The sequence below is a fragment of the Saccopteryx leptura genome, chromosome 1, assembly GCF_036850995.1.
Source record: "Saccopteryx leptura isolate mSacLep1 chromosome 1, mSacLep1_pri_phased_curated, whole genome shotgun sequence".
Taxonomy (NCBI): Eukaryota; Metazoa; Chordata; class Mammalia; order Chiroptera; family Emballonuridae; genus Saccopteryx; species Saccopteryx leptura.
In genome coordinates, this window is record NC_089503.1 from 234,145,107 (window position 1) to 234,166,396 (window position 21,290).

Below are 21,290 nucleotides of genomic sequence, written 5' to 3' on the forward strand. Positions count from 1 at the left end.
CAGAAATGACAATACATTTCCTGATTCCTTAAAGGAACTTATAACTTTACAAATTACTGGATTTTGGAATAATGTGGTAATTTGTTACACGGCATTAAAAATGAATACAGGGTATTTAAGATACATTATCATACTGAGAACCTGTTCTTTAACATGTTACAAGAATACACACAAAAAACATCTAAAAGGATGAATGATAAATCTTTATTCCTTAGATTTCCTGGACTGTTTGAAAATTTTAAGATAAACATATTTTTAGTAATCAGATGGGAAAGATAAACCTCTTTAAAGGTGAGAAAGTATAAAAATAGTATATCCAAAAATACCTCAAAGTAGCTGATTCAAATTATATCAATATAACTGATAAGAATGTGTTTTTGTAAATTGTGTAGTGTTATGAAAAAACAATGTACAGAGTAGTAAATTCTTCTACATCCTGATCTCTCTTTCATACTTAGAATTAATATGTCTTCTGCCTTTAGGTATCTTTAGTTCCAGAACTTATTTTAAAGGAATTTTAAGGCATAGTATAATATCTGTGGTATTCTTATTAAAATCATTTATTATAGTCAAATTTTAACAATTTTTGCAACAAGATTTCATTAAGTTTTCCTAAAAAATAGAAAAAGTTTACACTATATACCATTTTGGATTTATTTTCTTACATTTTCAAAAATAATTTACTGTAAATGTTAGTTTCAAAGGAAATGTATGAAAAATTATAAAGCAGCTATAGCATTCTTTATAATAAAATTCACAGTAAAAATATTTTTTTTGCAGGTTGAAAATTTGTCAAAATGTATAAGTGGATTATAAGTATATTTTGGCAATCTGGTGAATTTAAAGGCACTTTTAAAGTTGTCTAAAGTACTACAGATAGGACATATTTGATGAAACCCAATCCATAATTCTAACACCAATAATCATTTCTTGCTGCTAAAACATAGAAATAATTTATCTAAAAAAACCATGAATACTATGAAGAGTTTGATGTCTTCATAAAGATTCTTTTATAAGTTCAGCTAATCTCTGGAAGGCCTAAAATAGAAAATAGATAACAATTAAATTAGGATGCTCTTTGGGAAAAGTTTGCCAAAACTTCAAAAATTCAAATAAAATATATCCTTCTGAGGTTGAGATAAGGCAATGAAAAACCAAGTTTAACATCAATTTTCATCATGGTAGGATGCCATCAATGTCATAATATATATAGCTATAAGCATATTAGATTCCCAGGATTTTTGTGTCATTTTTCCTGTAGCTCTCAGAGGTCATCATTTTCTATTTTCTTCACCCTACATATTATTTTATTTTTTCATATAATCTCACACCTGCACATATACATTCTATATAGTTTCAAATGTCCAATGCTATTATATGAAAACAAAAACAACTTATGAAAAGCATATTTAATGATACAAGAAAGCAAGTAAATAAAGTACCCACAAAGTATCAATTTATCTGCAGAGATAAGTCTAAACTCATCTTAAGGTTAATGATACCATTCAATTAATGGGTCTTTTATTTGGATTCCCAGACACACAGTTCCTAGGAACGTTTTCCTTTGCTTCTTGTTATTTTGGTTACAGCTTGACTTTGTGCTTAATTTGAGAATATTATTCTCTTTGACTTGCTCATATGCTTTTGCCAATCAAAGAGACATAATTGCTTCAATGTATATCCAAGAAAGGCAAGAGATTGTCTTCATAACATTGGTAATCAATGAACACTGTTTAGTTGTCTGAACACTATTCATAAAATCAATAAAATTAAATGCCAAGTCAGTCTCTTCATTTGTATACAGAAGTCTAGCAACAAAGTAAAATATGTTTTTTAATGGTACTTTATGACTTTTCAACTACGACCTGTTTTTCACAAACCCAAGAAGCCATTCAAGCATATTGTAACTCACAAAAAGAACACATGCATCAAAAAACTGAATTAATATCTATTGTTGCTCTGAACAAAACACTGTACTTACCACATCCATTTGTTCTGGAGAAGCCAGAGAGAAGGATGCCCTAAAGTAAGGGCTAGGAGCTGAGCTATCAATGTAGAAAGCATTTCCAGGAACCATTAATATCTAAGAGAGTTTAGATATTAAAAATGTAAGTGACATATCATTAAAGAAAAACTGAAAAAAAATATAGGTAAATCAAACCTCAGAATGGGGAAGTACACTTTAAAGTTAAAGGCAATTAAACAAATCACAAGAAAAAATAAACATATGTAAATATTCTGTATATCACATAATAAACAAAACTAACAGCAGAGAACCTTGAAAAATGTTGACAATAAGTATGGCACAGGCGACCTCTTCTCCACATATAAACAATGCCCAGAAACAGAAGAAAAGCACTAGAATTCTAGGTTTAATGGGCAAAGGGCAAATTACAAAAGAAACAGAAATGGTAACAAACATGAATAAATACTTAACTAGAAAAGTAATGTCAGTTCAAACAATGAGATACCGTTTTTAAGTTATAAATTTGAATGTGACTCTTAAGCTGGGGTCCAAAAGACAGGTAGGTGTTGGCCAAGCAAAAAAGCAGTAGAAGAATATTTTAGGTAGAAGATACAGAGTGTAAAGGTCCTGAGATGTGAAGAAAATTGTCCGCCTCAAAGAACTGAAAGAAAGTAAAATATTTAATACATAAAGCAAGAGAATACCAATGTTAAGTAAGGTGTCAAGGTGCAGCGGTGAGATAGCTCACTGTCGAAAACTACATTTCTTCTGCTCCCTGGAAATACAGACATATTCTATTCCCCAGTGTCTTTCTAATTTTATGTGCTACATGACTGAATCGGAGCCAATGGATGTGAAGTCACGTGTGCTATGTCAAGGTCTGTCCTGTAAAATTCTTCCCGTGTGATACGCCATGCTCTCTCCATTTTGTAGCCATGTGGAATCTATGTGTTGAAGACTGAAGAGCAAGGCGATGGGAGGAACCAGGGTCTCGGAATCATTGCTTGGAGCACAGCCGCCTGCAGATCACACGTTTGAACATTTCACGTGAGTCAGAAATAAATGTTGGTTGTGTTAAGTCTTCGAGATTGTTATGTAGTACAATCACGATACTCAAAAGCATTAAGTAACTGCTTGCTGTCATGTGGTGTAAACTTGGGCACTGTCTGCTAGAGTCAGATGAGTAGGGAGTGAAATGACTGGGGGCACTCTGGGGAAAAGATGTCCAGGCAGACGATAGGCTTTTGTGTTTTTAGTAACGATAAAATGAAAATCATTTCCCCCCATATAGCAGAAAAGTTTCGGATATGTTAGAAGCAAGTTGCTGTAAGAGAAGGAGGGAGTGGTAAAAATCTGTGTGCACGATGACCAAAGTCTGGGCTAAGGCAGGGGTGATAAAGTTGGAGATTATTTAGAAAAAGCAAAGGTACATGCAACCAGGGTCTATGGACTAAATGAAGAGGACTTAAGAAAAAACTCCCAAGTATGAAGTCTATATCCCTAGCATGCAGCTCAGAGATACGTACAAATAGCCATTTATCAAATGTTCTTAAAGATAATGGCATCAATAGAAAAGCAAACAAAAATGATATTAATTTGTTATATTAAAATGTGTTTCTTTGAAATAATCAGTTAAGTATTAAGTAGCTAGTGTGTGCTGTAACTAGGGTTAGAGCAATGCTCTTAGCATGAGTCCTGACCTCCAGTAAGATGGTTGGACAGCATGAATGACTTCCCCAAGGGAGCACTGAAGTCCAGCCAGTTGCCAGGTCTGCCTTTCAACTGCTTCATCTCTCGGGTGTTAGCAGAGTTCTAGGCTAATGTCAACACAATCTATTCTTTTGTACAATCTATTCTATTGGTTCAAGACAAAATTGATACTGGAAATAGATTTTAGTGTTTACAAAAGACTGACAAACATGATAAGGGAATTGAATTAATTAATGGAAAAAGGATAATTTATTTAGTAAATTGGAAAGGTACACAAAAAACTACTTAGATTTCTGAGCTTAATTAATGCCTCTGAATGAAATCTAAACAGACTTAATGATTTAAGTACAAAAGGAGAATTAAAAAAAAAACATAGAAGACACCCTCATAGGCCCATGTGAAGTGAAACAAGCAGGATTTAACTTTTTCTGTGTAATTTTAACCATGTAAAATAATTGCACAGCCAAAATACCAGCTATATACAAGTTCTTTGAGGAAATATTCCACAAATGGATATAAAATCTGAGTGGTAAAGTTATGGGCTATTTAAAAAATTTTCATTATACTTTTCTTCATTTCCTTTTTTTTTTTTTTTTTTTTTGTATTTTTCTGAAGCTGGAAACGGGGAGAGACAGTCAGACAGACTCCCGCATGCGCCCGACTGGGATCTCCAGGATCCACCCGGCACGCCCACCAGGGGCAACGCTCTGCCCACCAGGGGGCGATGCTCTGCCCCTCCGGGGCGTCGCTCTGCCGCGACCAGAGCCACTCTAGCGCCTGGGGCAGAGGCCAAGGAGCCATCCCCAGTGCCCGGGCCAACTTTGCTTCAATGGAGCCTTGGTTGCGGGAGGGGAAGAGAGAGACAGAGAGGAAGGAGGGGTTGGGGGTGGAGAAGCAAATGGGCGCCTCTCCTATGTGCCCTGGCCGGGAATCGAACCCGGGTCCCCTGCACGCCAGGACGACGCTCTACCGCTGAGCCAACCGGCCAGGGCCCTTTTCTTCATTTTCTAAGTTTTGCTACCATGAGTATAATTTACTTTCATAAGCAGGGGGGAAAATAATTCTATTTTAAATACTAATGGTTAGTACCTATTGTGCATTTCCTAGTCTTAAGTGCTTTATACATATTGACTCAATTTCCATAGCAACCATATGAGGGAAGAAGTCTCATTATTACTATTTTCTAGATAAAACTCAGGGAGGGCTATTTTCCAGATAAAACTCAGGGAGGGGAGGGTACCTTACCCAAAGCCACACCATATAGGGTGGAGCTGAGATTGAAACCCAAGGCGTGTGGCTCCGGGTACTGTGTAAATTTTGAAATAACACTAAAGCAACCAGTAGCTGTGATCAATGACTATATTTCTATTAATTTAGACCAGAACAATTATGTAACCCAAAAATATATTATGAGTTTAATCATGAGGTAACATATCGGATATTAAAACATTATGAGTTAGGGTTGTGGGCAATGATAAACATCTCTCCCCATTTTCATTTAAGAATTATGTTCAAGTTAAGGAAAAAGTATAACCTCCCCCCTTTACCTCTTTTTTAATGGCTTTTTCTTCAACCAGTTTTTTTACATCATTAATGCCCTTAATTTTAATCCATATAAACATTCCAGCAGTAGGAACATGCCATTCTGCCAAACCTATAAATAAAATAAGGGAATAAATATTTCCTGAGGCTATTTTTGATATCACATATATCACTTAATGATATAATTGCATTTAATGATATAATTTCTGTAAAAGTTCCTTCAGTTATAGCATTTTAAAGTCATATAATTTTATGAGTCCTAAAGATTGATGTTTTGAGTTTTATTTCAAAAAGTAAGTGAGAGAGGGGGCGGGGGGATGGGGACTCGTGTGCTTATTGTATTTACAATTTCAGTCAGTCGTGGGGCGGTGCAAGAAATCTAGTGCGCATGGCTGCTTCCTTTAGTTAGAGCTGCACCTAGGCCACACACGACTCTTCAGTGTGTTTAGTACATTGACCGCAGAAACTAAGAGGCTCTATCAGGCTCTGTTTTCTATCCTGATTAAATGGATTCTTGAACTCTTCCTAGAGTCTTCCAGTGGTTCAATAAGTCCTATCTCTTATGTAATAGTTTAGAAGTCCAATGGATAAAGTTTTGATTGGAATTTAATTGATTACAAAAAGAAGTACTTAAAATCAGGAATTCCAGGTGTATTGTATAGACTTTATGTTTCACTATTAGAATAGAAAAGCAATTAGTAATTAGAATAGAAGGAAAGATAATTATTTTATTTTAATGATCATCTTTCTGTAAAAGCTGCTGTTAATGAAAACCTTTTCTTCAACTCCACTGTAACAAATGGTAGCATAAGTACTCTTTATGAAAAAGATAATTCTGTTTTGACCAAGACTTCACAGGAAACAAGGTATGACAGAATGAAGGGGACTGATGTCTCTTCCTTACTAATAGTCATACCAAAGGCATTTTAATATTCTTAAAGGCATGTAGTTCATTTTACTTTTTTATTTTTAATAGAAAATTAAATCCAAACCATCCTGTAATCATATTAGCAATAGATACCATTAGACAGATAAATGAGGTTAGTGATTAAAAGGCAAATCATTTGTAGTGAGAAATCCTCCATCGATTATACTATTTTGTCTTTACATAATCTAGTTAGAAAAGGAGTATGTTGTTTGTTTTACAATTCCTCTTCTATTTAGAGGAAAATTTTGAAACAACTCTAACAACTTTTGAGTATACAAGTTATTTACCTTTAAGTAATTTAGTGCTGGTTGATTATTATATTAACTGGTCTTTTTTTTTTTTTAAACCACAAATTCTTTGCTGCAGGTAAAATAGAGGTAGGTAGAAATATGCCAGAGTTTGCAGATGATACTTCTTACAGTTATTTATAGGGCAGTGTTTTCTTGACAAGAATACTCCTGGATGCCTCTTTCTCTCCCCTCAGGATTACTAACAATACTATGCAGTGTTTATCAGTCACTCATGTATGTGCTGCTGTTCATCACAGGACAGGATACATGTTCCACTCACCGCTCAACCACTTGTCTGCAGCAGCCAATAATGCATCCTTCTGCTTCCTATAGTAATCAATAACCCTGGAAGAAGAAAACAATGAGAAAGATGTGTTTAGCACATTGACTGCAGAAACTAAGAGGCTCTATCAGGCTCTGTTTTCTATCCTGATTAAATTGAGTACTTGATAAGAAAATGGAGCACATTTATTAGTTCTGTCTGGCGGTAAACTTTATACCATTATGTTTTCTCTCCTTTATTATGGAATAATTTTAAAAAATAGAAAATTATAAAGCAAAGTCAATTTCTATGTTAAAAATGGGACCTACAATACAATACCTTTCTATGTGAGCCAGGAAGCCCTCTTCTCCCCATTGGTGAAGAAGCTGGGATATCATAAGCTAAAAGAGATAAGGCAATAACAAAAGTCACGGTTCATGCGTTGAAATGTGTATTCTGCCAGTCACCCTTGATTACATATAAACCACCATAAGAAAATAAAAGGTGAACCAAGTTTTAGATGGCCAATGATTTAGCATAAATGTTAATTAATAACAATGACAATAATAATGACAAATATTTATATGATACTTGCTATGTGCCAGAAACTATTGTAATATATTAATATATTTTAGTTAATTTAATATTGTAGTAACATTTTAGGAAGGTTATCATTTCTATTTTTCTGATGAATAAAAACCTGAGTTGCAAGGGTTAAGTTAACTTTCCTGAGGTCATATAGCCAGTCACAGAGCCTGGATTCAAGTGAGCTGCCCAGCTCCAGATCAGTGCTAAGTACTATGTTACTATGATATATTGCACTTCTTCTCCAGATACAAAAAATGCACAGTAGTTATAATGTATAAAATTAAATAATGTATTTGAAGATTTTTTTATCTAAAATGGATGTTTTAAATGCCATAAGTAGATAATGAAATAGTATATGTTTTGTTTAAAGAAAGAAAAGGAAAAAGTCCCTAACTTGATAAAGCACTTTATGGAATATAAAATATCAATGCATTTTGTCCTATTCTATGCATTTTGAAGGATGCCAGGTGAACAAGACAGCCTGACACTCAAGGAGTTTAGTTTATGCCACAAAATAACACCAGGTTAATTCGATTCTCAGATGTCTGTTAGAGTAAACATCTACAGTGTCAGTGCGTACTGGAACTAGAGATTCAATATCAGTGATCTCCCTCCCTGCCACCTTAACTCAATCTCACCCGTGAACACCTATTTTCTAAGTTGTCCTTACCTGTGTAAAAGTGCTGGGGTGCAATGTGGAGACTTGTGTGTGTAAAACAACTCTCTCTATCAAGGGTTTTGGACCGGTTATAAACCCTATTCTCAACCTACACAAAAAAGAGAAAAGGCACAATTCCACTCCTGTAGTAACAACGAGTCCATGTCATTTTCCTGACTGCATTAGGAAGAGAGTGGTGACCTGGGGCAAATGGACCCAGACACTTCAGTCTTATTTAACATTTAAATTTATGTGTACATTGAAAATACAAAACAAGTCCAAGTATATATTTCTAAATGTGATATGAAACTGAAAACCTGACCAGTTCCTCTACAGCAGTGGTTCTCAACCATTTTACACTTAGGGACTGGTAAAAATAGGAGAATTAATTCAGGGACCGCTAAGACAGAAATCACCCTGAGCATAGGTAAATTCAACTAAGATCATTGGGTCCGTAATTGTCATACAACACCAGGGTGGTGTTGTATGCGACTGGAACAAAATTTCTGGCGGACTGGGTCCGCGGGCTGGCAGTTGAAAAACACACCTCTACCACTTTAATGTCCAGGTTCCTTTGACTACTAGAGATGAACAGAGAGAGAAAGGCCTATAATTCATATTAATAATTTAATGGTGTTGTAAGGCAAGTAGTATACAAGCATCTTAAATGAGAAGAATTCTCTTGGACTAAAAGATACTGAGGCAGTTTCTATCTCTTTTGGATCTAGCTTTAAGTTAGAGACACAGGGCCTTACCCAGAGGACAGCACTTTTGAAAAAGAGTCGGCTCTGATGACACGCCCATCGATGTCCATGGAAAGAAATGTTGGTGCCCAGGGCTTGAAATGGAAAAAAATAAATATTGTTGGTTTGAGAACTCTGTTAGTGACTGTGTAATTAATTCTTGTAGAGACCGGAAAGGGTATGAACTCAGATACAAGCATCTTTTCCATTACCTTTATCTCAACCCTTTAAAATGGGATAAAAATGGAGATGCACGCTCTTTTACCAGTATCTGCCTGTCTTTATGACCTTTCCAAAAATGCACACAAGGGTTTACTCATTTGCTCAAGGTGCCGTTATTATGAATTTAGGCCCTCCTTGCCCCAAGAATTGAAATCTAAGATGAAGAGATTTAGAGGAAGGAGTCAAGAAAAAGTAGTTGTATAAAATATAAGCAAAGAATACCAGCAGCATTCAAGATTGTTTACAGAGAGAATGCTGACTAATCTTAGGACTAGAAAGTTAAAAAACAATGAGACCAAAGGTGAGAAATTTAGTCAACATGAAATACTGACTTCAGCTTTTCATTAAGAAGTAGATGCATACAAGAAAGGTGGCCATGGTCATGTTGAGAGTGGGATGTAGAGAGGCAGACATGATATTCACTCAGGTAACACATATTGAAAAATCAAGAGTTTTTCTTTTCTGTAGATTCAAAGAAGGGACCAAATCAAAGTACATGTTCTCTGCAACCCTTAGAGCAAATACAGAATAATAATATTTGATTTTGGAAAATCTGGCATTAAGTATCACTGCTGTTGTCCATTAAGAAAAAGTGATTGTGAAAAAATATATATACATAGAAGGAATCTAAAAACGCACTCTTCTGCAGGTATGACCATCATGACAGGGATGGCAAATACGTATCCTGCTGTTGGTAAGGCCTTATCTTACGTCCATATGGACATCATCACTACTTGAGTAAAACCCATTTTCTCTTTCAGCTTGATCTCTGCTTCCAAATCCTCCTTGGGACATCATTCCAGTCAGCCATGACCAAGAGACTGTAGTTGACACCCAAGGAAAAACCCACGTCAGATCTCTAGTATAATGATTGAGGAGCTATGAATTAGGATTTGGAGTTCAAGACCATTTTTAGCTCTGACTCTCTCTGTTTGTCCAATGTATGGAATGAAGAGTCAGCTACTATTTTTAAGGTAAGTAATATCTGGAAAGAGATGTAAAACCAGAAATAAAAAGTACTAATTCCATAATAGAACTAAAAGACTAAAAGTTGAAGTGGTAGCAAATTAACAGTAATTTATTTAATTACAACATAACCGTGGATTAATAGCCAGGCTAAAATCAAATGCAGAGTAATAACTTACAACAATTTATCTAATTGTGAAATAGGTTCACATTGTCACTTACCTTGTTAAACTGAAGGAAATAGTAAGGATCATCTTCTATTATGAGGAAATCATATTTTCTTGCGAGCTAAAAAAGGTTAAAGTAGTACATTTATTTCTTAAGAGCTATCTAAAATTAAAAGCATTTGGAATCTTCGTTCTTTGTACTCATTCATTCCAAAAGCAATTGAGTGCCTCTGCTCCAGACAATAGAGGTAAAGAGATGAGCTGCTCAAGGCTCTTGCTCTCATGGAACTTACACTGTATGGGAAAGGCGAAATATACGTAAGCCAATGGATAAAATGAACAGAAGAAATATTAGACGGGGGACCTATGGGCTCGTAGAACATTACACAGGGTGACGTCAAAGAGTGAGAGAAACAGCGTAGCTATTTCAGGTTGAATCACTGGGAAGCCCTTCCTGACAAGGTAACACAAGATCTCAGAATGACAAGGAGGAGCCAGTTGTGCCAGTATCAGGGAAGAAGCTTCTAGACTGAGGGATGAGCAAGAGCAGAGGCCCTTTGGTGAGACAAAACCTTGGCATACTTAAGGGTGAGAGAGAAGGCCAGTGGGAGTGCAGCAAGGGGGCTACAAAACAGATGGTGAGAGAGAGCCTGTGAATAGTGACCAGCTCACCTGGCTTTGCAAGGCCGGTCAAGGAACCTGGATGTCATTTTAATCGCAATGGCAGCTCCGGAGGACCAGGAGCCTGGCCCTGCGCTTACACTGCAGCAGGGGAGGGACTGGAGTGGCTGCCGTGTGAACGGCTGGAGACCAAGAGCTGAGGGTATCAGAGGTCTGGGGAGGAAACATCCTCGGAGACCAGTGAGGGAAAAAAGTGGTGTCTGAGAAGATGGTGACAGCAGTGGTCATGGAGGGAAAGAATGGGTTTGGATCAATTGGTCGGTAGAGTCCACAGGATGGATTGGATGCAGTGAGGGTGGAGGGTGGGGGAAGAGGGGGGGGAATGGAATAAAAGGTAATTGATCACGCTGGCCCAATGTATGGAGATGAAGAATGGGAGGGGCTGCGGGTGAGAGGTCTGGGTGTGTCTGGACACGGTCAAGACTCCTGTGTTTCCATGTAAGGCTTCAATTGCCTCTTAGACCTTTATGTTAGATGCTGGATACAGAAATGGGATAGAGAAGTCTGCAGTTCAGGTATTTCCATTACGGAATGCCATTTCCAGCCACAAATTGGATGAGGGTGTCTTGGGAGACTGTGTATATAAGAGAAACTCAGAACAGAGCCAGGAGTGTGTGAAAAATTAGAATCTGATCATATATATATATATATATCTATATATATATATAGATAGATATATATAGATAAAGGAACTGTTTTGAAACCTTGTGACACCACTGCAGTGATTCAATTCTGTATTATTTTAACATGGGTTTGGGACTTATTTTGAAAAACTATTTGTAGTGAAAGGCTAGGGATTACAGTCAGGTACATAAAAAAGACTTCGCCAAAAGGTGCATTTTTCTTATTTTTCAAAGGTTTCTGTATAGCTCCATATTTGTTTGATACTTTAAAAAAATGTTAATGGTGAGAAGCTTAGGAATCTTGTCAGGTACCTACAGTGGAATTTACAGAAGGAACATGCCTCTTATTAACAAAGAATTTCTTTGTGAATTGGAAGGACAAAGAGTGAAAAAGAAAAGAGATAAGTTGAAAATAAAAATAAAATAATGAAAGCCAAAACTTGGAATCAAATATTAAATAACCTCATAAAATTTAACATCAGGCCATGAATGCTATTTTGGTGAAAATATCAATTAAAGGGAAAGAAAAATCTCATAGTTAACAAAGGATGTAGTAATTTCTTGTGTTTAAATTTATTAGGACCTGTGGCATAGATGACTTTCTCTTACCAAAAATGATTTTCTCTGAAAGCAAGAGGCCACTAAGAAAGGGAACTTGCATAGTACTCTTCTAAAAAGTAAAAGCAAAAAAAGAATATAGCCATGTAACACATTCTTTAAAAATACCTCATAGATTTCCTTTTTGCGGTCACTTGTCAATGAGTTTCCAGTGGGGTTGTTGCCATTTGGGACAGTATAAAGCAATTTTGGTGTGTTTTTCTTGGGATTCTTTGAATCTTCTGGTTTCCATTTGGAAAGTATTTCTTTGAGGGAGTCTGGAACAATCCCATATTCATCACTGGAAACATTAATAATGTTACAGCCCAATGGCAGCAGCTGTTGAGCACAGAGAAAAAAGGAAAGCCCAAGATTCAGACCTGATTACAAAGTGTGTCATTGATTCTTTGTGTCCTGAGAAGACTACCCTTTATACCCTTAAACATATAACCTCTCAACTCTACCTCCAGAGGGTTTAGGTTGTATATTTTAATTCTATTGTTGCTCTGGGGCCAACTCCACTATTGTTCAAATATACCCCATCAATTTCCAGAGGAAGGATTATACTTCCTTGCTCATGTATGCCCGCCAGGCTTGGTCATGTGTCTTCCTCTGGTCAATAAACTGTGGGCAGAAGTGACGAGTGTTCCTTCCAAGTGCCTTGCAGTGGACATACAATGTGAGAGAGAAATAAGTCTTTGTAGCTGTAAGCCACCAAGATATGGGGGTCATTTGTTATACAGCACAACCTAGTCTCTTCTGATTGAATTATCATTATAATTAGAACTGGTTCATAAAATCGGTGTTTATTAATAAATGTGTTGTGACAGAGTAAATTAATCCTATAAAGCATCTGTTAGGCTAATACATAAAATAGTTACAAGCAGAGGTAATATTCAAATATTTAACAAGTGGTGTCATAATGAGAACATCAGATACTTCTGCAGGCTTAAAGTAGGTCTTGGAGGCTTTTTATCTGTGCTAGTACTAATTTTGTACCATGGGAGGTTCAGGGTGGTCTTGGGAAAGGGGTCAGGGAGAACAGAGTATGATGGGGCACTGAGGGGGCTCAGAGCAGCAACTTACCAAGAAGTGTGGAAGTATTTAAATATTTTGCCCATATGACAAATTTAAATGGTCTTTGACGGAAGGAGACTAGACTTTGGGTGGTGAGCACACAATGTAATATACAGCTGGTATATTATAGAATTGTGTGTATATATATATATATATATATATATATATATATATATATATATTTTTTTTTTTTTTTTTACAGAGACAGAGAGAGAGAGAGGGATAGACAGGGACAGACAGACAGGAACGGAGAGATGAGAAGAATCAATTATTAGTTTTTCGTTGTGCATTGCGACACCTTAATTGTTCATTGATTGCTTTCTCATATGTGCCTTGACCGCGGGCCTTCAGCAGACAGAGTAACCCCTTGCTCAGGCCAGTGACCTTGGGTCTGAGCTGGTGAGCTTTTGCTCAAACCAGATGAGCCTGTGCTCAAGCTGGCACCCTCGGGGTCTCGAACCTGGGTCCTCGGCATCCCAGTCCGATGCTCTATCCACTGCGCCACCGCCTGGTCAGGCAACACTAATATATTTAATGAGAAATAAAATAAAAGGTCTTGGATTTAAAAGGCACATGTACCATGAATAAAATAAATCAATATCGAGCCATGAGATAAATATTTCCTCATCGCTTGGCACATGGTTTCTGTCTGGGTATATGAGAGCACTTTGTGTCTGCACACATGTGCTGTTTATGTAGACATGTTTTATATTTATAGGCATTATGCAATCTTAAGCCTTAGAACTGTAGGAAAATAACTAATAATTAGTGTCAAATCATTAGAAAAAATCAGTTATTTTACTGTAGTTTATTTTTAACTGTGGTAAAAATCTATGTAACAAAACTGTGGCCATTTTAAATTGTATAGCTTAATGGCATTAATTACATTCACATGTGTGCACTTCCATCATCACTATCAATTGCTAAAACCTTTTCATCACCCCAAACAGGAACTCTGTACCCATTAAGCAATAACTCCCCATTCCTCCCTTCCCCAGATGCTGGTTACTTCTAATCTACTTCTGTCTCTATGACGTTACCTACTCTAGATATTTCCTACATTTGTCCTTTGAGTCTGGCTTCTTTCACTGAGCATAATGTTTCAAGGTTTATCCATGTTGTAGCATGTGTCTGAATTTTGTTCTTTTTACAGCTGAATACTATTCCATTGTCTATACACACTACACTTTGTTGTTATATTCACCTGCTGATGTACATTTGGGTTGCTCCCACATTTTGGCTATTGTGAATAATGCCATAATGAACATTTGTGTTTTTGTCTGGGTCCCACTTTTCAATTCCTTGGGGTACTTACTACAAGCAGAATTGGTGAATCACATGGCAATTTATGTTTAAAATTTTGAGGAACTGAAAAATTGCTTTCCACAGTGGCTGCATGATTTTAATTTCTAACAATGTACAAGGGTTCCAGTATATCCACATAGTCACCAAGACTTGCTATGTTCTATTTTTTAAAAAAGAAGAGCCATCCCAGTAGGTATGAAGTAGTATCTTCCTATGGTTTTGATTTTCATTTCTCTAATGACTAGTGATGTTGAGTATCTTTTCATGTGCTTATTGGCCATTTGTATATCATCTTTGCAGAAATGTTAATTCAAGTCCTTTCCCTATTTTTAAATTAGTTCTCTTTGGTTGTTGAGTTATAGGAGGTCTTTATATATTCTGGATATTAAGCCCTTATCAGATAAATGATTTGCAAATATTTTCCCCCATTTTTTAGGCTGTCTTTTCACTTTATTCATAATGTCCTTTGATACTTCAGAGTCTTAATTTTTTTATGAAGTCCAATTACCTATTTTTGTTGTTGTTGCTTGTGTTTTCAGAATCATATCTAAAAATTCAGCACCTCATCCAAGGTTAAGATTTGCCCCTACATCGTCTTCTAAGAGTCTATAGTTTTAGCTCTTATATTTAGGTCTTTGATCCATTTTGAGTTAAAATTTTATATGATGTAAAGTAAGAGTCCAATTTCTTTCCTTTCATGTGGAAATCCAGTTGTTCCACCACAATCTGTTGAAGAGACTGTTCTTTTCCTATTGAATGGTTTTGGTACCCTTGTCAAAATCATTTGGCCACAGATCTATGGGTTTATTTCTGGACTCGCAATTGTACTCCGTTGGAATATACATCTATCCTTATGCCAGTACCGCACTGCTTTGATTACTATAGCTTTGCAGTAGGTTTTGATATGGGGAAGTGTGAAGCCTCCAACTATCATCTTCTTTTTCAGGATTCTTATGGTTTTTAGGGAGCCTTCCAGTCCCATGTAAATTTGATTGGCTTTTCTATATCTGCAAAAAGGCTATTAGCATTTCAATAGGGATTACACTGAATCTGTAGAAAGCTTTGGCAGTACTGATATCTTAACCATATTAAGTCTTCCAATCCATGAATAGGTGATATCTTTTATGCTCTTGGAGGTTATTATTATTTTTTTTTGTGTGTGACAGAAAGAGGGGCAGATAGGGACAGATAGACAGGAAGGGAGAGAGATGAGAAGTTTCAGTTCTTCCTTATGGCACCTTAGTTGTTCATTGATTGCTTTCTCATATGTGCCTTGACTAGGGTGCTACAGCAGAGTGAGTGATCCCTTGTTCAAACCAGCAACCCTAGGCTCAAGCCAGTGACCTCTGGCTCAAGCCAGCGACCATGGGATCATGCCTGATCCCACACTCAACCCAGTGATCCCACACTTAAGCTGGTGAGCCTGCACTCAGGCTGGATGAGCTCATGCTCAAGCTGGCGACCTCAGGGTTTCAAACCTGGGTCCTCCACATCCCAGTCCGATGCTTTATTCACTGTGCCACCACCTGGTCAGGCTCTTGGAGGTTATTATAAATGAAAATTATTATTATTATTATTATTTATTTTTTTTTCTGAAGCTGGAAACGGGGAGAGACAGTCAGACAGACTCCCGCATGCGCCCGACCGGGATCCACCCGGCACGCCCACCAGGGGCAAAGCTCTGCCCACCAGGGGGCGATGCTCTGCCCCTCTGGGGCGTCGCTCTGCCGCGACCAGAGCCACTCTAGCGCCTGGGGCAGAGGCCAAGGAGCCATCCCCAGTGCCCGGGCCATCTTTGCTCCAATGGAGCCTCGGCTGCAGGAGGGGAAGAGAGAGACAGAGAGGAAGGGGGGGGGGGTGGAGAAGCAAATGGGCGCTTCTCCTGTGTGCCCTGGCCGGGAATTGAACCCAGGTCCCCCCGCACGCCAGGCCGACGCTCTACTGCTGAGCCAACCGGCCAGGGCAAATGAAAATTATTTTTTAATTTTCTTTTCAGATTGTTCTATGGAAAATTTTTTTTTAGGATATTGATCTTATCTCTATGTAGGGATGTTGAAAAAAGACATCTTTCATTAAGACTAGGTCATTGCTTTATATATTGATTTTTATAAAGAGTAAAAAAAGAGAATTGGTGAAATTAGAATCCATAGAGCATAAAGGTCATCTTATTCAACTCCTCTACTTGAGGCTAGAATTACTTTTGCAGCATTTGCCTTAGGTAGCAATCATGAGTGACCAAGCACCTGCAGTGATGGGCACTGCTTTATCTCCTTAGGGTGTCAGGTAAGGCTGATGGTCAGAAAATTATTGTTTTTATTTTTTTTAAAGGTTTTATTTATTCATTTTAGAGGGAGGAGGAAAGAGAGACAGAGAAGGGGGGGAAGAGCAGGAAAGATCAACTCCCAGGATGTGCCTTCACCAGGCAGGCCTGAAGTTTTGAACCGGTGACCTCAGCATTTCCAGGTCGACACTTTATCCACTGTGCCACCACAGGTCAGGTTAGAAAACTATCTTGAGTTGGAACTGTTTCCCTTTGGTTCAGTTTAGTTTAGTTTCCAGCCTTTGGTTCAGTTCTCTCAACTTAAGGATATGCACAGACAGATCTAATCCCTCTGTCATGTGACTAAGTTTTATGTATTTGAGGGCAGTTCTCATGTGTGTTGAGTCTCCTGTTTTTGGGGAAAACAGCCACAGTTCCTAAAACCATTGATCATACGGTATGGTTTCCAGTTTTCCTATTCACGCTGATTGCTTTTCTCTGAATGCTTTAGTTTGTATATGTATCTATCCTAAAGCGTTTTGCTCCAAACAAACCTCATTCTCAGTGGTGTGTTGACCAGTGCACAGCAGAGCCAGATGGTCTGTTTCCTCTTTCTGGTTATTATGGTCCCATTAATTTAACACTGGAGTGGAAAGTCCTAATTATACCATATTAGTTTGCAGTTATATTAAATTGACATAAAAATGATTTTACTTAGGCATATGATAATTAAAGAGGGTAATGAAAAAATAAATTTTTATAAATTAAGTCACCTTTCAAGTGAAATATTAAGAAAATTGGACATGATTTTGTATAACCTAATTTTAGCACCTGTTCATTTAAATTTGGTAAAAAGAAATATGTAAAGTGGAGGGTATATTTAATATACTTTGCATATATCATTTAAAATTCTATTTACAGATGAAAGATATTATTTTATTTTTTAGTGGACAGATAATTCTAAAGGTGCAATGGTTTCTTCCTATTTATTAGAAGAAAGAGTTGCCGTTTGTAGAAACGTATACTTACAGCTTGAAGTGTTCCTGAATAAACAGGTTCATTCAGGAGGATATTATCTCCGCGATTAATGATCATTTCAAACACCTAACAAAAGAATACAGGTGAGCTCGGATAGTATTGTTTCCATTCTTAGAAATACCCCCCCCACCTCCATTCTTAGAAATACCCCCCCCACCTTTTTTTTTTTTAAGTTTTAGCTCACTAGAATTATAAAGAAGTTGAAAAATATTCTGTAAAGTGTCCACTAGGACATATTTTGTGGGCGTAGTGTCACTGTTGCAACTCTCTGCCTCCATCTCGAGAAGGAGCCACAGACAATATGGAAACCAGTGGGTCTGGCTGAGTTCCAATAAACTCTATTTGCAAAACCAGATGAAGGCTGGATTTGCCCCTCAAGCCACAGAAAGGCAACCTCTGTTCTAGGGTTAGATGAAAGATAACGTAACTGGTTTGGCTCCCCAAATTCATTTTATCCTTTTATTCCTTCTTTGAAAATGTATTAAATTTTTAGTATAAGGTATGGTGATAAAATGATGAACATAAGGACACAGTTTCTTCCCTCATACAAGTACTAGTCCAGGAAAACTAGAATACTAATTAAATAATTACTTAAATAAATGTATATTTAAAAATAGTGATGAATGCTATGAAGTATAGGTGCACAATGTTATAAGAGCTCATTGTGGGAGGATCTGGGCATTCAGGAAACCGCAGGGCATTCAGAGAAGGTTCCCTGAGGAAGTGATGAGTTGGGACAGGGTGTCAATAGGTACAGTTTGAGAAACTGAAAGAATTCTGTGGCTTGAGGCAGAGTGTGGAGAGAGAGTGGAGTGAGATCAGACAAAAGTGGGCAGAAACTGTCCATGCAGGCACGGGCCCAAGTGGGGACAGTAAGAATTTTAAGAAGAGTGTGGGAAGGGGGAATCCCATGATCAGATATGCATTTTGCGAAGATCATTCTGGCTGTAATATGAAAGAATTAAAGAGGAATGACAATACATGTGGAAAGTTTGGGAAGTTTTTATGGTTATTTGGGACAGAGAAGGGGAGTTTGAACTAGGGTAAGGATGGTGGAACTGGAGAGGAGAACAGAGAGGTTTCAGAAATCAAAACCAACAATGTAATTATGGACAATAAGGGTGTGACGATTTTTAATGTGGGGTACTCTTTTCTTTCAGTCTTACCTTACAAAGACCTTCTTGGCTGCCAGTTGTGACACATATATCCATTTGTCCTTGGCTGGATGGATAATGGAGGGTGGGAGGATTATGCAATTTTACTTGTAACTGTTTTAGCCAGGACAACAGCTCTGGGATTCTAAAGCATAAAATGTATTTTCAAATTTATAGTAGTTCAAATCATAATAACAGAGGAATTAAATGATAGCTATATACTAGTTACTTTATATATTCAATTTTGAAATCCTCAAACACTTTTTGGCCAATATTAATATCCCTATTCAAAAGATAAGGCAATAGACTTAGCGATTAAGAAATTCACATACAGTGAATTGAATCAGCTAGTGATTAAATGAGCTAATATTTGAATACATCTAGTCTGAAAACCTATAGTCTTTATTTTACAATAGAGCGTTCACTTAATAATTAATTCTTTGTTTTTCTTAGGAAAATTTCCATAAGTTACCTCGAAGTTCAGGCCCCAAAATTTCTTTGTATCATAGAAGGGAAAGCTGATGTGTTTATTACATATAATTCATACATACAAAACCTGTATTATATTTCGATAGTTTTCCATCACAGAAAAAAAGTAGGCTTTAGTCAAGGAGAATGTATAGACACTCCATAAATTAACCTTTATCATTAGAACATCAATTAAGGAGAATCTTCTTAAGGTATGTGTTCCAGCTTCCCTTTAAGAATTAAAAATATTTGAATGGAGGGCAACATGTTTACATAGCTGGGAAGGAAACAGAATTCTTGAAACACTGCCCTAGGTCTTAAATTTGCTGCTTCCTGGATCATCCTTTTCCTCCCTTCTCCTAACCTGCTTCTTCGCCTAGCTACCTCCCCGTTCTTTTCAGTCTCAACTCAATATAGTTCTACCTTCAAGAAGCCTACCAACTCTCCCAGTCAGGTAAGGGGGAGAGGTCCCTGAGGAGTGTAAAGCATTCAATATCCTGATCCTGTTGCTCTTAATTCTCCTTGGAAAACCCTTCCCCAAACCTTCCTGTCACTTAATCAGTGGCCTTTAGAATACTGCTCATGAAAACGATCCAACAAAATGACATGATCTCTAGTTACCCAGCACTTTGAGAATACTGAAGTGCTCTCTTCATTGTCTCTTCATCAAATCGGATGGTCTTTCCATTTTCTATGGTGATAACAGCAGTCTTAAAGGGAAACGTGTTCGGATTTGGTGATCCAGTGGCCAAGGAGATGAGCGATTTCGGTGCCCTGTTCATGATCTCAGCTACAATAAATACAGGAGAGGCAGTGACACTTTCCTAAACAGCGATAGTTCAGTATGTGGCATTACAGTCAAGAAAACTGTCAAGTTTAGCAATTTCTAGTGTTAGGATGCTAATCTAAAATAAACATAAAATAACTGTGGACTTACCTCACTAGTGGAGGAACTAAGGGATGGAGATGTCCAACTAAGAAGGCAGAGTGACCGGGAAGATAAGGAAAGAGCCGCAGTAACAGAAAACCCTGCTCCATTAAGCCCCTACCTGCTGGTCAAGCTTCAGGGCTCACCCCTTTCTCTCCCAGTTACCAGGCACCCCCACTCCGCACACGTCTGTCTGCACTCTATGTCTAGTCTCTACTTAGGTTCCTGGGAAAACCTTTCTAGACAGCACGCCCTCTCTCTTCCAGGGCTGCGTCCCACAACAGCCTGCTCCTCCCGGTTGCTGCTCCTACTGCACCGGAGCGGAGACGCCAGATGCCCCGCCTCCGCCCCAGCCCGAGTGCAGGTTTGCCCGCAGAGCCTGGCTCCCAGTGCGCTTCCACAGCTGAATGAATGACTGCAACCAGGCGGCCTGTAGGCGCCACCCAGAGAGGCTGTGCGAGGACCGGGCCACCCCCACCCAGGGACAGGGACGCTGCCCCAGCACTCACTCAAGACTCGGATGGGAGAAGGCCTTCTCGCCGCGCTCGTGGCGGTGATGAATCGTGCGTAATTCATGTCTCAGACCCAAGCACCGAACGCCTTCTTCGGTAGCTGGAGACTTGAACAACCAAATAGCCGCCTCACTCTTGAAACGTCACCTTAGCTGATCTGGTTGAGTCTGGGTTCAGCACCGGGAGCGCAGCACCGGGAAAGTGTCGCCGAAACTCCCGGGCCGGAGGCGGCGCTGCGAGCCTGGGTTCCGAACCGGCCCGGGGCGGGTGGCGAGACCAGCAAATTCTATCCACAGAGGGGCGATCCGCTCGTTGTCCGGAGCCTGCGCCCACGTGCTCCGGCCGCGGCAGGGGCAGTGTCCGGTTGGCAGCCGCCCCCCTCCGCCCCGCGCCGCAGCCTATCGCTGGCCGGCCGGGCGCCCCGCCCCGCCCGGGTCATCGCCCGGGGTGCGCGGGCCGGTGCGGTTGGGGCACGCCGCCAGGCACCTGCAGACCTGGGCCCGGGCCCGAATCAATTCAAAGCGACTACAACTCTTGACCTTGCATCTGGGAGTCTCCGCAAGGGAGCGTCCCTCCGGGTGCACCGGGTCGGAGACTTTGCAGGG

General features: G+C 38.6%; 1 protein-coding gene across 1 annotated transcript; it reads right to left on the reverse strand.

The window, feature by feature from the left end:
* Positions 1-544: 544 nt before the first annotated feature.
* AADAT (aminoadipate aminotransferase) lies at positions 545-21,070 on the reverse strand. Its single transcript, XM_066387895.1, has 13 exons — positions 20,683-21,070; positions 19,867-20,035; positions 18,790-18,922; positions 17,615-17,689; positions 12,073-12,282; positions 10,098-10,163; positions 8,700-8,782; positions 7,957-8,053; positions 7,038-7,099; positions 6,717-6,781; positions 5,224-5,330; positions 1,982-2,083; positions 545-1,038 (listed from the first exon to the last, which is right to left on the reverse strand). Exons 1-13 carry the CDS (start codon positions 20,747-20,749, stop codon positions 997-999), a joined length of 1,278 nt encoding a protein of 425 aa, XP_066243992.1. The 5' UTR covers positions 20,750-21,070; the 3' UTR covers positions 545-996.
* Positions 21,071-21,290: the final 220 nt, after the last annotated feature.

Excerpts from the sequence above, each read along its gene's own strand:
- AADAT (XM_066387895.1), bottom strand. The coding sequence starts at position 20,749 with ATGAATTACGCACGATTCATCACCGCCACGAGCGCGGCGAGAAGGCCT. Across the intron at positions 17,690-18,789 it reads GCCAAGAAGGTCTTTGTAAG|GTGTTTGAAATGATCATTAA; the intron begins GTAAGACTGAAA and ends TTCTTTTGTTAG. Across the intron at positions 8,783-10,097 it reads ATTTCCTTCAGTTTAACAAG|CCCTGGGCACCAACATTTCT; the intron begins GTAAGTGACAAT and ends TTCCATTTCAAG.